General features: G+C 40.5%; 1 protein-coding gene and 1 long non-coding RNA gene across 3 annotated transcripts in view; one reads left to right on the top strand and one right to left on the bottom strand.

Moving 5' to 3' along the window:
• Positions 1-16,906, top strand: part of LOC139174020 (uncharacterized) — a 28,386-nt gene that overhangs the window by 4,516 nt on the left and 6,964 nt on the right. For both annotated transcript variants that reach the window (XM_070764041.1, XM_070764040.1), the window contains exons 2-4: positions 10,158-10,251; positions 13,933-14,044; positions 15,420-15,539. In XM_070764041.1, coding sequence (XP_070620142.1) covers positions 14,005-14,044; positions 15,420-15,539 — 160 coding nt within the window. In that variant the 5' untranslated portion in view covers positions 10,158-10,251; positions 13,933-14,004. The remainder of the gene's footprint in view (positions 1-10,157; positions 10,252-13,932; positions 14,045-15,419; positions 15,540-16,906) is intronic.
• Positions 3,619-9,950, bottom strand: LOC139174021 (uncharacterized). The gene is made up of 3 exons (XR_011560283.1): positions 9,748-9,950; positions 8,376-8,555; positions 3,619-5,061 (listed from the first exon to the last, which is right to left on the bottom strand). It is a non-coding gene; the product is annotated as an uncharacterized lncRNA (long non-coding RNA).

Raw genomic sequence — 16,906 nt, 5'->3', positions numbered from 1 at the left:
TATTATTATTATTATTATTATGTCAGTACAATGCAGCAAACGAGAACACTATGCTGGATTTCGTATTTCATCACCAGTCAGGCGCTTCCCAAGCACCTAGGACTGCGTGATGTAGCGACGAATTATGTTTGCCAATCCCAGTAAAGCAGCCTTATTATTATTATTATTATTATTATTATTATTATTATTATTATTATTATTAATTAAATTAATATGCCACCCCTCTCGGCAGACTCGGGGCGGCTCACAGCAGCAATAGAAAACAATGTACAATACAAATCTAATATTACAAAGTTAAAAACCCATAATTTAAAAAAACATGCACACAACATACCATACATAAACTATATAGGCCTGGGGAAGATATCTCAGTTCCCCCATGCCTGATGGCAGAGGTGGGTTTTAAGAAGTTTATGAAAGACAAGGAGGGTGGGGGCAATCCTAATCTCTGGGGGGGAGCTCGTTCCAGAGGGTCGGGGCCGCCACAGAGAAGGCTCTTCCCCTGGGTCCCGCCAGATGACATTGTTTAGTCGACGGGACCCGGAGAAGGCCAACTCTGTGGGACCTGACTGGTCGCTGGGATTCTTCCAAGTGTTGGTGCCAAGGGGTGTTGGTACTCACCTGATACGCCCATTCTCATGTAGGAGAGTTATTTTATTTATTTTATTTATTTATTTATTCATTTGTCCAATAAATAAATACATAGGAAGAAAATAGACATGTGATAATATAAAAAGAGGGTGAAGGTGAACTTAGAGGAGAGGATATATGAAAGGAAGAGAATATATAAGATAGGTGAAAAAAAGGAGAGAGAATTGGACAGGGGACAAAAGGCACACCAGTGCACTTATGTACGCCCCTTACTGGCCTCTTAGGAACCTGGAGAGGTCAATTGTGGAGAGTCTAAGGGAGAAGTATTGGGGGTTAGTGGTTGACACAATTGAGTCCGGTAGTGAGTTCCAAGCTTCAATAACTCGATTGTTGAAATCATATTTTTTACAGTCAAGTTTGGCGCGGTTCGTATTAAGTTTGAGTCTGTTGCGTGCTCTTGTGTTATTGCGGTTGAAGCTGAAGTAGTCATTGACTGGTAAGACATTGCAGCATATGATCTTGTGGGCAATGCTCAGATCGTGTTTTAGGCGTCATAGTTTTAGGCTTTCTAGGCCTAGGATTGTTAGTCTATTTTCGTAGGATATTCTGGTTCGAGTGGAGGAGTGAAGGGCTCTTCTGGTGAAATATCTTTGGACGTTAGCCTCTAAGACCCACCCTTTTGGGGCTTGACTGGTGTAAATGTTTTGTGTGTTGGCCCTTTGTATATAGCTTGTGATGTGTCTTGTTTTCTGTAAATATGTCATTCCTTTCTATCCTCTGTTTGTTACTATCAATCTTGTTACATAAAGTTCTATTTCATTCCAACCTAGAAGCTGTTCGCAGAATCTGTTCTTTTTCATCCTTCATCGAAAGAGGGGGAATGAAAGATGGAGGGTGCTATTTGTATTTTCTAAGACTCAGTCTTGATTGGCTACCCATCCTTGAAGGCTAACATGACAATGGGCGTATCAAGTGAGTACCAACGCCCCTTTTGTAAAGGCAAAGCAGTCTGCAACGGTTGATTGCTACAGAAAGGATTCTTAGACTTTTCAATCTAGAGGGTGTTCTGTCTGGGTTCCCCCAGACGTCAACACCAACTAAAAAGAGTAGCCAGACACGCTGGTAAAAAGCAAAGTCATTTTATATCTTTGAAAACAAACACAGATAACAAAAACTGTTCTTACAAACTGGAATGCTATGAAGCTTCACAGAAGAGTCACGACGGCCAGACAATACAACAGGCTTCTTGCTGGCACACACACCACTGTAGATAATAAAACCCATGCCTCTCCCAAGTTTTCAGCCTTCGAGGCCACAAGCCAGAATCAGAGACACCAAGGATCGAAGCAAGGTCACAGGACTCCCAAAAGATAACTCTCCACAATACAGGAAGGGCGGGCCTGCCTTTTCAACCTTTCTGAGGAGAACCACACCCAAACCCAGCTGTTGCCTATTAGGGATGGAAATACCTGGCTAATTGTCCCCTTCTTTGTGCTGCCCTTCTCTGCCTCATATCTATGATGGCTTGTGCGTTCTCATCTAATGACTCCAGGCTACTCGCTGGGGAGAGCTCCCCCCGGGGGTCTCAGGCTGTTCTCCTTCCTTCTCGTCCTGACATTCCTCTTCCCCATCTGCCTGGTCCTCCTCCTCCTCCTGTTCCTCGTCCTCGCCCTCTGAGCATGGAGCCGGCAGAGTTCCAGCCGTTCCCTGAGGAGCCTCAGACTGAATCACAACAGAGGGGAACCAGCCTGTATAGGTTTATTTGCCATGAAAATTACTGGGAGGGGTTTAGTTTACCCAGTTTTTTTTAAAAAAAAGCAATTAGGCACGCAGTTATGAAACTTTTTAATCCCTGAGACTATGACCAATGCTTCAAGCTGTAATATACACAGTTCACCATTCTAACGTCATTGTTTGGGAATAAAAGATATTGGGTGTGTCCCTCCTATCAGACGCTGGGTGGTTAAAAATAACATAGACACCAAAGAATGAGGAATCACAAGTGGTAACTAACTTTATCATAATGGACAAGAGGAAAAGTTCTTTATCATGTTGGTTATGACCTATAAAGCCCTTCATGGCATCGGACCAGAATATCTCCGGGACCGCCTTCTGCCGCACGAATCCCAGCGACCGGTTAGGTCCCACAGAGTGGGCCTTCTCCGGGTCCCGTCGACTAAACAATGTTGTTTGGCGAGACCCAGGAGAAGATCCTTCTCTGTGGCAGCCCCGACCCTCTGGAACCATCTCCCCCCAGATATCAGAGTTGCCCCCACCCTCCTTGCCTTTCGCAAGCTCCTTAAAACCCACCTCTGTCATCAGGCATGGGGGAATTGAAATTTCACTTCCCCCTAGGCTTATAGAATTTATACATGGTATGCTTGCATGTATGAGTGGTTCTTTAAATTGGGGTTTTTAGATTATTTTTAATATTAGATTTGTTTACATTGTCTTTTTATTGTTGTTAGCCACCCCGAGTCTTCGGAGAGGGGCGGCATACAAATCTAATAAATAAATAATAAATAAATAAATAAATAAATAAATAAATAAAATAAATCATTACAGTATGAAGATTCTTTACTCCATCTGCAAATTCTGAAACATTTTTTTTTACTTCTTTTAGTTTTTCACGGCAATCTTTCAGAAAAGTTAACAACTCTTCATAATTACTTTCTTCCAGGAAGACTTAGTCACAATATGCTTTCACAATAAATCCAGCTGTCAAAAAGTGTCGAATTCGCAATCTTTATTTCCTTGAAAGATTATTTATCTTTAGCATTTGATGTATCAAAGTTCATTCCATGTTCATTCCCTCCAACCCAAGTATATGGACATAAGTCACTAGTAGGCCAAAATATGATTCCAGTCCAAAGCTTTAAAAGAGATTACAACCTCCTAACAGTCACCTGTCTCCATAATACAAAGGTAAGAGTTCACAATTCCTTAAAGCCATCCAGCTGTTAGCAAAATCAGTATTGTTCTGTCGGGCTCTCTGGTTCACAGGTACAAATTTCAGACACACACACGTTTGAAAATTCAAAACAATGTTCTTTATAATGAAAATTCACTTAAACTAAGCCCTCTTTTGGTATAGCCAAGAGCACTCGTCTCCAAACAAACTGGTAATTTGTACAAGTCCCTTATCAGTTCTGTGATACTTAGCTTGCAGCTGTGAGGCAATTCACAGTCCTTCTTCTTTCACAAAGTGACACACACTTTGACTGGTTTAGTTTCAAAGCGGGGAAAAATCAGCGCACAAAAGGTCAAGGTCAGTAAAGCAGTCATGAAACACAATGATCAGATAATCCTCCACAATGGCCAAACCCACAGGCTGCTATTTATAGCAGCCTCACTAATGACCACAGCCCCACCCAACCACAGGTGGCCTCATTTTCTTTGATAATAATCTCTCAGTTGTTGCTGCCTATGCATCGCTCTCCGCATGCGAGGCTGTATCATTAACTCTTGTTCCGAATCCAAGGAGGAGAGAGATAATCGATCTCCTTCTGAGCTGTCTACCACACTCTCCTCCTCCCTGTCACTCATGTCTTCTTGGTCAGAGGAGCCTTCATCAGCAGATTACACCGAGGGCAAAACAGGCCTGCAGCATATGGATGTCTTCCCCACATCCACAGTCCTTGGGGCAGAAGCTGGGCCAGAGCTAACCTCAACACAGTATAATCTATTCTACCAGCCTATTGAAATGTCTCCTTTTAGGTAAAATTTGTTCCAAAAATTCCAGTCCAGATGGTAATAATATCTCTAATATAACTCACAAGTTGCTCAAATCTTATATTCTCCCAGACTGTCCAAATAGTTCAAGACCAGCAGATGTTAAAATAAAAAAATATAAAAGTAACCAATCATTATATTGAGATGATTCCTCCCAACAGCAGATGGGGCTCTTCATTAGTACCACAAATCCTTTCCTTATTTACCATTAAATCAGCTCAAATAATCTCCTAGTTGGGCTTTTGTATATTAGTTCGTCTATGATTTTCGGTGTGCTAGATAGCCATTTAATCAGTTTTTAATCCTTTTGTTCCCCGTTAAAGTTTTTATTTAATTCCAAAAGTTTCTTTCGGCAATACAGTTTACCAGGTCAAGTTTCAACTCTTCCCTCCAGCACAATTTCTTAAATCCTCTTACACAGATGTCATCCGATCTTCATAATAAACAGTTCGTTTGTGGCCACCGCAGCTTGTACGACTTCTTTGCATCTGTTTTCCAGTGCCGCCAGTTGAGGGCTCTATGCCGGCGTCCTGGGGGTTTTGCCATCCCTCCCAGGTCCCCGAGATGTTCCACTTCTTCACCACTCCTCCAGGGTGGATCTGCACTGGTTCCGATGGAACCAGGTGATGTAGATTAGGGATTCCCCTGCAGAGTGTGGGCAACTCCATGTCGCTGTGGCGTGTGGCCAGGCCCCTCTCCGCACCACTGCTTATGCCTGAAGTTGTAACAAAAAGAGTCCTAGAAAATACAAGAAGAAAATAATTAGCATGCTTTGGGGGAGGAGAAATGAACGAAGATGTCAATTTATCTCTGTCCTGCCCCCTTTCTGTCTGGAGGTGCATTTTACCCACAAACTTATGACTAAGGGAGTTTGCTATAAGAGCACTCCTGTTATAAATGCAGAGGTGTCAAATAATATCTTCAGGGCATTTGCCACAAAATGGGCGATCTTGCCAAAACTTGCCTCCAGACTTTCCTTTCCTGGAAAGCTAGCATGCCACCCAAGCGGCAGAGGAATTGGCTCCTGGCTACTGATACCCTGATCAGAATAACCGAAGAGGACCTTGGCTGTCCTCCAGCCTAACAGACCAGGAAATTCTGTAAAATTTCAGACAAATGACTATCCAATCTCCTCTTAACAACTTCAAGTGCACAACTTCTGGGGACAAACTGTTCCACTGATGAATGGTTCCATCTATCAGGAAGTTTCTCCTTATTTATTTATTTATTTATTTATTTATTTATTTATTTATTTATTTATTTATTTATTTATTTATTTATTTATTTATTTATTTATTTATTTATTTATTTATTTATCCATCCATCCATCCATCCATCCATCCATCCATCCATCCATCCATCCATCCATCCATCCATCCATCCATCCATCCATCCATCCATCCATCCATCCATCCATCCATCTATTTATTCATTCATTCATTCATTCATTCATTCATTCATTCATTCATTCATTTGTCCAATACACAGATACATAGGAAGAAAAAAGACATGTGGTAATATATATAAGGGTAAAAGTGAACTTAGAGGAGAGGATATATGAAAGGAAGAGAATATACATGATAGGTGAAAGAAAGGAAAGATAATTGGACAGGAGACGAAAGGCACACCAGTGCAGTTATGTACGCCCCTTACTGGCCTCTTAGGAACCTGGAGAGGTCAATCGTGGAGAGTCTAAGGGAGAAGTGTTGGGGGTTAGGGGTTGACACAATTGAGTCCGGTGATGAGTTCCATGCTTCGATAACTCGATTGTTGAAATCATATTTTTTTACAGTCAAGTTTGGAGCAGTTCGTATTAAGTTTGAATCTGTTGCGTGCTCTTGTGTTATTGCAGTTGAAGCTGAAGTAGTCATTGACTGGTAGGACGTTGCAGCATATGATCTTGTGGGCAATACTCAAATCGTGTTCTAGGCACCGTCGTTCTAGGCTTTCTAGGCCCAGGATTGTTAGTCTGTTTTCGTAGGATATTCTGTTTCGAGTGGAGGAGTGAAGGGCTCTTCTGGTGAAATATCTTTGGACATTTTCAAGGGTGTTGATGTCTGAGATGTGGTATGGGTTCCAGACAGATGAGCAGCAGTCTAGGATGGGTCTGGCAAAGGTTTTGTAGGCTCTTGTGAGTAGAGTGAGATTGCCTGAGCAGAAGCTGCGTAGGATCAGGTTAACAACTCTAGAAGCTTTTTTGGCGATATTGTTGCAGTGGGCTTTAGGACTTAGGTCATTCGATATTAGTATTCCAAGGTCTTTTACTTAGTTTTACGTTGCGTTTACTCCTGGATTAGTTCCCATCCATCGCTACTTCTCAAGCATTCAGATGCTGTGGAGAATAGGTTGACTCCCTCTTCTTTGTGGCAGCTCCTCAAACATTGGAGTTCTGCTATCCTGTCAACCCTAGTCCTTTTTAAAATTAGATTAGATGTACCCAATTCCTGCCACCATTCTTCATATGTTTTAATCTTGGGTTTCCAGGTGAAAAAGTATCTTCAGGGTATTTGTCACAAGATGGGCAATTGGGCCAAAAGTTATTTCCATCCATTCCATTTCCTGGAAAGCCAGTAGTCTATCCATGTAGACTAAACAATGTCATTTGGTGGGTCCCAGGGGAAGAGCCTTCTCTGTGGTGGCCCCGACCCTTTGGAACCAACTCCCCCCAGAGATTAGAATAGCCCCCACCCTCCTTGCCTTTCGTAAACTCCTTAAAACCCACCTCTGCCGTCAGGCATGGGGGAACTGAGATAACTTCCCCAGGCCTATATTGTTTATGTATGGTATGTTGTGTGCATGTTTTTTTAAATTATGGGTTTTTAGTTTTAATTATTAGATTTGTATTGTACATCGTTTTTCTATTACTATTGTGAGCCGCCCCGAGTCTACGGAGAGGGGCGGCATACAAAATGAATAAATGAATGAATGAATGAATGAATAAATAAATAAATGTAGCTGATGAATTGGCTACTGAAACCCTGATCCATTAACTTTGTAAAGTATCTATATTACTCAATCTGGGTGTCTTTGGGATGTGTGGTCCAGCGACAGCTTCCTCTTATCCTTTTCTACCAGTGCGCATCACAAAGTTTCGCTTTCACGCACCATTCACCAAAAATTAGGGGGGCGGGAAAGATGGCGACGTGCATGGACCAGCAAAGATAGAACCAGAGCTGTCGCACCAAAATTGCATCATCGGCGGGCCACTAATGGAGCGGCGCACCAAACAGCACAGGCAGGAACCCACGCCCCATGCTGGCCAGGGGATTCTGGGAGTTGAAGTCCACGCATTTTTAAAGATGCTAAGCTAAGAAACTCTGGTCTGGGATGACCTGAGGTCTCCTGCTCTGTAGGGGATTGGCCTGTGATTCCATTCTTTTCATTATTAGAACACAAAAATGCTCATATTTTTGCAATGACAGGAGTACTAGTAAATTAGAAAGTACTGCCGATCAATACTTAGAAACCTAATGCCCTTCGTGGCATCGGACCAGAATATATCCGAGACCGCCTTCTGCCGCACGAATCCCAGCGACCGATTAAGTCCCACAGAGTGGGCCTTCTCCGGGTCCCATCAACTAAACAATGTTGTTAGGCAGGCCCCAGGGGAAGAGCCTTCTCTGTGGTGGCCCCGGCCCTCTGGAACCAGCTCCCCCCAGAGATTAGAACTGCCCCCACCCTCCTTACCTTTCGTAAACTCCTCAAAACCCACCTTTGTCGTCAGGCATGGGGGAACTGAGATATCTGCCCTGGGCCTATACAATTTATGTATGGTATGTTTGTACGTATGTCTGCTTAATAATGGGGTTTTTAAAATATTTTAAATTGTAAATTATTAGATTTGTTATGAACTGTTTTATTGTATTGTGAGCCGCCCCGAGTCTACGGAGAGGGGCGGCATACAAATCAATCTATCTATCTATCTATCTATCTATCTATCTATCTATCTATCTATCTATCTATCTATCTATCTATCTATCTATCTATCTATCCATCCATCCATCCATCCATCCATCCATCCATCCATCCATCCATCAATCAAATAAATTTACCAATGCCTGTGCCTTTCATGTCTTCTAAATCTTCATGGCATCGGACCAGAATACCTTTGAGGCCGCCTTCTGCCGCACGAATCCCAGCGACCGGTTAGGTCCCACAGAGTTGGCCTTCTCCAGGTCCCGTTGACGAAACAATGTCATCTGGTGGGACCCAGGGGAAGAGGAAAGTGAACACTAATAGGAAAGTGAACACAAGAACAAGGGGACACAATCTGAAGTTAGTTGGGGGAAAGATCAAAAGCAACATGAGAAAATATTATTTTACTGAAAGAGTAGTAGATCCTTGGAACAAACTTCCAGCAGATGTGGTAGATAAATCCACAGTAACTGAATTTAAACATGCCTGGGATAAACATATATCCATCCTAAGATAAAATACAGAAAATAGTATAAGGGCAGACTAGATGGACCATGAGGTCTTTTTCTGCCGTCAGACTTCTATGTTTCTATGTTTCTAAGAGCCTTCTCCGTGGTGGCCCCGACCCTCTGGAATCAACTCCCCCCGACATTAGGACTGCCCCCACCCTTCTTGCCTTTTGCAAACGGCTTAAAACTCACCTCTGTCGTCAGGCATGGGGAAATTGATTCCCCTGGGCCGTTTCCGCTTTATGTATGGTTTTGTATGAGATGTATGATTGTTTTTATATTAACGGGTTTTAAATTGTTTTAATTTTGGATTTGTACTGTTTCTGTTGTTGTGAGCCGCCCCGAGTCTTCGGAGAGGGGCGGCGTACAAATCTAATAAATAAAATAAAATAATAATAAAATAAAATAAAATAAAATAAAATAAAATAAAATAAAATAAAATAAAATAAAATAAAATAAAATAAAATAAAATAAAATAAAATAAAATAAAATAAAATAAAATAAAATAAAATAAAATAAAATAAAATAAAATAAAATAAAATAAAATAAAATAAAATAAAATAAAATAAAATAAAATAAAATAAAATAAAATAAAATAAAATAAAATAAAATAAAATAAAATAAAATAAAATAAAATAAATAAAATAAAATAAAATAAAATAAAATAAAATAATAATAAAATAATAATAAAATAAAATAAAATAAAATAAAATAAAATAAAATAAAATAAAATAAAATAAAATAAAATAAAATAAAATAAAATAAAATAAAATAAAATAAAATAAAATAAAATAAAATAAAATAAAATAAAATAAAATAAAATAAAATAAAATAAAATAAAATAAAATAAAATAAAATAAAATAAAATAAAATAAAATAAAATAAAATAAAATAAAATAAAATTTAAAAAAACTGCCTTTTAAGACGTACTTTATTTTTCAGAGTATAAGACGCAGCTTAATTTGGGGTGATAAAAATAGGGGGAAAACAATCTACCTACCAGGTATTCATCGGCTAGTGTCCTTAGTCTTTTCAGCTTCAGTATATTATTTAATACTCCGGTTAGGACTGAAAAAAAATCTTCTTCGAAAGGAGTAGGAATAAAAACAAGCTTGCAAAAATTTGGGTCCGGGGGAAAAAAAAAAAAACTTATTTGGAGGAAGTAGGAATAAAAAAAATCCCGCAAGCAGGAAATAACATTAGCACCTCATTAGGGCTGAAGAAAAAAACCTTCAGAAAAGCTACATTCGTAGTAAAAAGCCGCACCCAAATTTTCGTTCTCTTTTAAGGACGAAACGAGTGCGTCTTATGCTCTGACAATACCATACATCTCCCAGCCTGGCACGCTAACCAGAAGTTCACCTTAAGATGAATCATTTGTTTAATCTCATATCCGCTCCACCCATCCAGGTATAAAGAGGCGCCAGAAGGAAAAGTGCCCTTGTTTTGCCTATAAGCCTCGTACCACAAAGGTTATCAACGATCCAGAGAGAAAAGCAAATAGGTAAGGAAGTAATGATATATTCCAGATCGAAAAATCTTTTCAATTTGCGCCTGGGATTGCTGGATTGGAGCTATGCTTAGGAAGGAAAGTGATTTGATTCGGATGTTCTCGGCTGCGTAGATTAAGTTTGGTGATTTTCTTGGGAGGCGAGAAAAACTCCGTTTGCGATTATTTTTTTGCCACCGTGGCCTGAGTATTCCTGGTTCTTGGAATCACTATGGATGAGACGAAGAAATTTAAAGTTTAGTAACCCAATAATACTTTAGCAGCGACCAATGGGAACGTTGAAGTCCTCTTAGATTTATCTAGAGAACTTCAGAAGAGAAGGATTTAGGGGTCGTGATTTCTGACAGTCTCAAAATGGGTGAGCAGTGTGGTCGGGCGGTAGGGAAAGCAAGTAGGATGCTTGGCTGCATAGCTAGAGGTAGAACAAGCAGGAAGAGGGAGATTGTGATCCCACTATATAGAGCGCTGGTGAGACCACATTTGGAATACTGTGTTCAGTTCCGGAGACCTCGCCTACAAAAAGATATTGACAAAATTGAACGGGTCCAAAGACGGGCTACAAGAATGGTGGAAGGTTTTAAGCATAAAACGTATCAGGAAAGACTTCATGAACTCAATCTGTATAGTCTGGAGGACAGAAGGAAAAGGGGGGACATGATCGAAACATTTAAATATGTTAAAGGGTTAAATAAGGTTCAGGAGGGAAGTGTTTTTAATAGGTAAGTGAACACAAGAACAAGGGGACACAATCTGAAGTTAGTTGGGGGAAAGATCAAAAGCAGCATGAGAAAATATTATTTGACTGAAAGAGTAGTAGATCCTTGGAACAAACTTCCAGCAGACGTGGTTGGTAAATCCACAGTAACTGAATTTAAACATGCCTGGGATAAACATAGATCCACTGTAAGATAAAATACAGGGAATAGTATAAGGACAGACTAGATGGACCATGAGGTCTTTTTCTGCGGCTCACCGTAAATTTATTTATTTAGTGTATTTATATGCCGCTCAATCCAAGGTGGACTCAGAGTGGCTAACAAGTGGAATAAATACATCAAAATTGCATAATAAAATCAGTGGCATAATAACAATAAAATAATATCTTAATATTTTATATATCTTGTATATTTTATTTTATGTACGCTGAGAGCATATGCACCAAGACAAATTCCTTGTGTGTCCAATCACACTTGGCCAATAAAAATTCTATTCTATTCTATTCTAAAAAGAACCATACACTCACAGCAGTCAATCGAATTCCAGGCCTGCCAGGAAAAGCCGTAGGGCTGGGGCCACCACAGAGAAGGCTCTTCCCCTAGGTCCAACCAGCATTGCTTGGAGGCGGGACCTGGAGAAGGACGACTCTGTGGGCCGTTACTGGCCGCCATGAGATATGAGTTCAGAGGTGGTCCTGTAAATAGCCTGGCCCTGTAGGGCTTTAAAGGTGATAACCAACACCTTCATTCTACAATCATCATGGACTTTTTTGAGGAAGGATTGCAAAAGTTGTGGACTCACCCAAGGTGCCATTTACTCCAGCCCCACCCCACCCCAGCCCTGCAGTGCAATAAGTCATGCCTTTGCAGGTTTACTTACTCCTTCGTGTATTTATTTCATATCTTGTGCCACATCTCACAAGGTTTCTCCATCCCGTGAGATTTCTGAATTTTGGGGAAGGAAGCAACTGGGACGTTACATTTATTTATTTATTAGATTTATAGGATGTCATTTTCCTCGCGACTCTGGGCGGCTTACAGAATAAAATATAGACAATAATAGCACAAACACAATTAAAACATTGAGAAAATAAAATAAAGCCACTATCTTTGGGACTGTCTTCTGCCTTAGGGATCCCAGCGGCCAGTTAGGTCCCACAGAGTTGGTCTTCTCCAGGTCGCATCGGCCAGACAATGTCAGCTGGCGGGGCTTAGGGGAAGAGCCTTCTCTGTGGCGGCCCCAGTCCTCTGGAACGAACTCCCTCCAGAGATATGTACCGCCCCCTCCCTCCTGGTCTTTTGTAAAGCTCTGAAGACCTACCTCTGCCGGTAGGCATGGGGGGCCGTGAATGTTGAGATTGTCTTCAACCGATATTTTGAATGATTGAATTGGATGAATGTGTGTGACTGTGTATAGGGTTTTAAATATTTTTTAGTAAGTTGTATAATCCTTTTATAGTAATTTAGATTTATTTACATATTGTTACATTTATAATGTTGGCCGCTGCCCTGAGTCCCCTCGAGAAGGGTGGCATAGAAATCTAATAAAATAAAGTAAAGTAAAGTAAAGTAAAATAAAAAATAAAATAAAAAATAAAATAAAATAAAATAAAATAAAATAAAATAAAATAAAATGAAATGAAATGAAATGAAATGAAATGAAATGAAATGAAATGAAATAAAATAAATGAAATAAAATAATCTCTCATTCGTACTACTGGCCAGAGCGGAACTAACACTCACATCCCAGGCCTGTTGTCATAAATGTGTTTTTAATGTCTTTTGGAAGGCAAGGAGAGTGGGGGTGATGCAAATCTCTGGAGGGAGGATTCCAGAGGACCGGGGCCACCACAGAGAAGGCTTTTCCCCGTAGACCCGGCAGCTGGCATTGTTTGGCCAAGGGGACTCAGAGGCTGACTCTGTGCAACCTAACCAGTCCCTGGAATACGGCAGAAGACAGTCCCAAAGATAATCTGGTCCAGTGCCATGTAGGGCTTTATAGGTAATGACCAACGCCTTGAATTGCATTCGGAGACCGATTGGCAGCCAGTACAGCTCACGGAGTGCTGGACATCATGTCTGCATGCTGGACTAATTGAAGTCTCCAAACCTTCTTCAAGGGTAGCTCCAAGTAGAGTGCATTGCAGTAATCGAGCCTCGAGTAAAATAACAGCATGAATGACTGTGACATAAAATTGTATAATACTAGGTCTGGCTCAATTCATAAATTTGCAGCTGTTGCTTTAATTTGCATAGGGGGAAAAAGGCACACCTGCTTAGAGAACAAAGATACATCTCTCATATCCCTTTTTTTTTCAACCTGTAGGCATAGAGAGCCACTACCTTAGCACTCATTCTAATTGCTTCCTGCTAACTATGATCTATGGTTTTCCATTTGCATGTTGTGGGCCCTTAAAGCACAGAGTGTTTGTTCTAGTTAAAGATACCTTAGAAACATAGAAACATAGAAGTCTGACGGCAGAAAAAGACCTCATGGTCCATCTAGTCTGCCCTTATACTATTTTCTGTATTTTATCTTAGGATGGATATATGTTTATCCCAGGCATGTTTAAATTCAGTTACTGTGGATTTATCTACCACATCTGCTGGAAGTTTGTTCCAAGGATCTACTACTCTTTCAGTCAAATAATATTTTCTCATGTTGCTTTTGATCTTTCCCCCAACTAACTTCAGATTGTGTCCCCTTGTTCTTGTGTTCACTTTCCTATTAAAAACACTTCCCTCCTGGACCTTATTTAACCCTTTAATATATTTAAATGTTTCGATCATGTCCCCCCTTTTCCTTCTGTCCTCCAGACTATACAGATTGAGTTCATTAAGTCTTTCCTGATATGTTTTATGCCTTGAAACAACATAAAACCCAGCACTGGGCTTGATTACCAACCAAGTTAATTGCCATGTTAATTCTCTCTTGCTCTTTCTCGCTGCAAATTTCTAGCCTGAAAAAATCCGTTACTGGAATATTCATCCCTGTGAAATCCAAAAGTTCTCCCTTCCCAGGAGAAAAAAAATGAAGTATCTTCTTTTTTTCACTGCTTTGATAGCTACAGGTAAGTCCAGTAAATACGTAGGGGGGTGGGGCAAAAAAATGGAAACACCTTGAAAATCCAGATTTGGAATCCAGATTTGTGAAGCTCCCTTCGAACAGTTTTTGTGGAAACTGGGTTCTGTACGTGTCTGTTGAGCTCTGCAGTGATTTTAGGAGCTGTGGTCTTGCGATCCGCTCTAACAATTCGCTTTAGAGTTCGACGGTCTCTTTCGGACCACTTCGACTTTCGACCAGACCTGTGCTTGGCTAAGGACGTTTTCCCTTCTCTTTCAAAAGCAGTCATGACTTTTGAGACATGACCTCTTGAAACGCCAAACATTCGGGCACTTTCTGTTACACTAGTGCATGCCATTCGAGCACCAACAATTTGGCCTCTTTGAAAGTCTGAGAGGTCTGCCATTTCTAGAAGGTTATAACCAATTTCCTTAAATTTCTGTAGAAAAAAAAGGTAGTTTAAAATAACATATCAAATAACAGAATTAAAAACAACAACATTAAAATATGTCAAGTTTTGATTGATTTGAACATTTATTTATCTATTTATCTATTTATCTATTTATCTATCTATCTATCTATCTATCTATCTATCTATCTATCTATCTATCTATCTATCTATCTATCTATCTATCTATCTATTGGATTTGTATGCCGCCCCTCTCCGCAGACTCGGGGTGGCTAACAACAGTAATAAAACAGTATATAACAATAATCCAATACTAAAAACAGTTAAAAACCCATTATTATAAAAACCAATCATACATACAGACATACCATGCATAAAAATTGTAAAGGCCTAGGGGGAAAGTGTATCTCAATTCCCCCATGCCTGGCGGCAGAGGTGGGTTTTAAGTAGCTTACGAAAGGCGAGGAGGGTGGGGGCAATTCTAATCTCTGGGGGGAGTTGGTTCCAGAGGGCCCAGGCCGCCACAGAGAAGGCTCTTCCCCTGGGCCCTGCCAAGCGACATTGTTTGGTTCAAACATTGCCAAAAAGTCGGGTGTTTCCATTTTTTGGTCCACCCCCTGTATTTGGAATATAGACTCTGGGCTGGGTGGGCAGAAGGTAAAGGATATTTGGAGATTATTAATTGATTAATATTAAAAATATGCATCCTGTGCTCTCTGAGCTTGGTTGTTATGAAGTGGCTGATGATGTTACCTGGCTGGATAGCGACCAGCCGGTGTATTGATGCATAAAACAAAGGTACATTTTCACAAGGTCAGAGAGGGTTCACCGATCACCACTCTTTGGGAAAAGAATTAGATCAGAAAGCATAGATAAACAAAAACTAAAACAGTTAAGTAAATAAACCTCAGGGCTGCTTTTCAATTGAAAGTTACAATTGATTTTATTCTTTTTTCTCCTTCACCCCAAATAGCAACTGCGGCTGACCTGGTCTGTGACTGTGTTTCGCCAACGACTGGACCAGCATGCAAGGACAATACTTGTTCTATTGCAAAGGGACAATGTTATTCAATGGCGATGCAATATGTTGTTGGTAAATGATGACACTTCCTATTTGCTTTTCAGAATGACTTCTTAGAAACATAGAAACATAGAAGTCTGACGGCAGAAAAAGACCTCCTGGTCCATCTAGTCTGCCCTTATACTATTTTCTGTATTTTATCTTAGGATGGATATGTGTTTATCCCAGGCATGTTTAAATTCAGTTACTGTGGATTTATCTACCACGTCTGCTGGAAGTTTGTTCCAAGGATCTACTACTCTTTCAGTAAAATAATATTTTCTCATGTTGCTTTTGATCTTTCCCCCCAGATTGTGTCCCCTTGTTCTTGTGTTCACTTTCCTTTTAAAAACAGTTCCCTCCCGGACCTTATTTAACCCTTTAATATATTTAAATGTTTCGATCATGAAACATTTCTAGGAACTTTCTCAATTGAAAGGGAGGGAGGGAGGTGAGGAGGGGACCAGTTGGAGGTTCCACTTACCGACCACTACCGCTCCACTCTCCAGGATCGTCACGGGTGCATGCGCATCCGGCACGCATATGCGCACCCCTCTGTGTGAGGTTTGCCTTTTGCCCATGCATGGCAAGTGAAATCTCATATGAGGATGCGCATGGGTGTGTGATCTTGGTGATTCCTTTGTTCCGCGCATGCGCAGAAGCTTAAAAATGCTAAAAAAAATCTATTCTGCCCTTATACTATTTCCTGTATTTTATCTTACAATGGATATATATTTATCCCAGGCATGTTTAAATTCAGTTCCTGTGGATTTACCAACCACGTCTGCTGGAAGCTTGTTCCAAGCATCTACAACTCTTTCAGTAAAATAATATTTTATTTATTTATTTATTAGATTTGTATGCCGCCCCTTTCTGTAGACTCGGGGCGGCTCACAACATAATAAAACAATTAATAACAAATCTAATAATTTACAATTTAAAATTTAAAGTAGTTAAGAAACCCCATTTTTAAGCAGACATACCTACAAACATACCATACATAAATTATATAGGCCCGGGGGAGATGTCTCAATTCCCCCATGCCTGACGACAAAGGTGGGTTTTGAGTTTCTCACATTGCTTCTGATCTTTCCTCTAACTAACCTCAGATTGTGCCCCTTTGTTCTTGTGTTCACTTTCCTATTAAAAAACACTTCCCTCCTGAACCTTATTGAACCCTTTCACATACCCATCCAAAGCATCGGTGCCTTGCATTGGTTGCTGATCAATTTCCGGTCACAATTCAAAGTGTTGGTTATGACCTATAAAGCCCTTCATGGCATCGGACCAGAATATCTCCGGGACCGCCTTCTGCCGCACGAATCCCAGCGACCGGTTAGGTCCCACAGAGTTGGCCTTCTCCGGGTCCCGTCGACTAAGCAATGTCGTTTGGAGGGACC

The sequence above is a fragment of the Erythrolamprus reginae genome, chromosome 11 (genome assembly GCF_031021105.1).
Source record: "Erythrolamprus reginae isolate rEryReg1 chromosome 11, rEryReg1.hap1, whole genome shotgun sequence".
Classification (NCBI taxonomy): Eukaryota; Metazoa; Chordata; class Lepidosauria; order Squamata; family Dipsadidae; genus Erythrolamprus; species Erythrolamprus reginae.
This window is presented reverse-complemented; position numbering and strand designations above follow the sequence as displayed.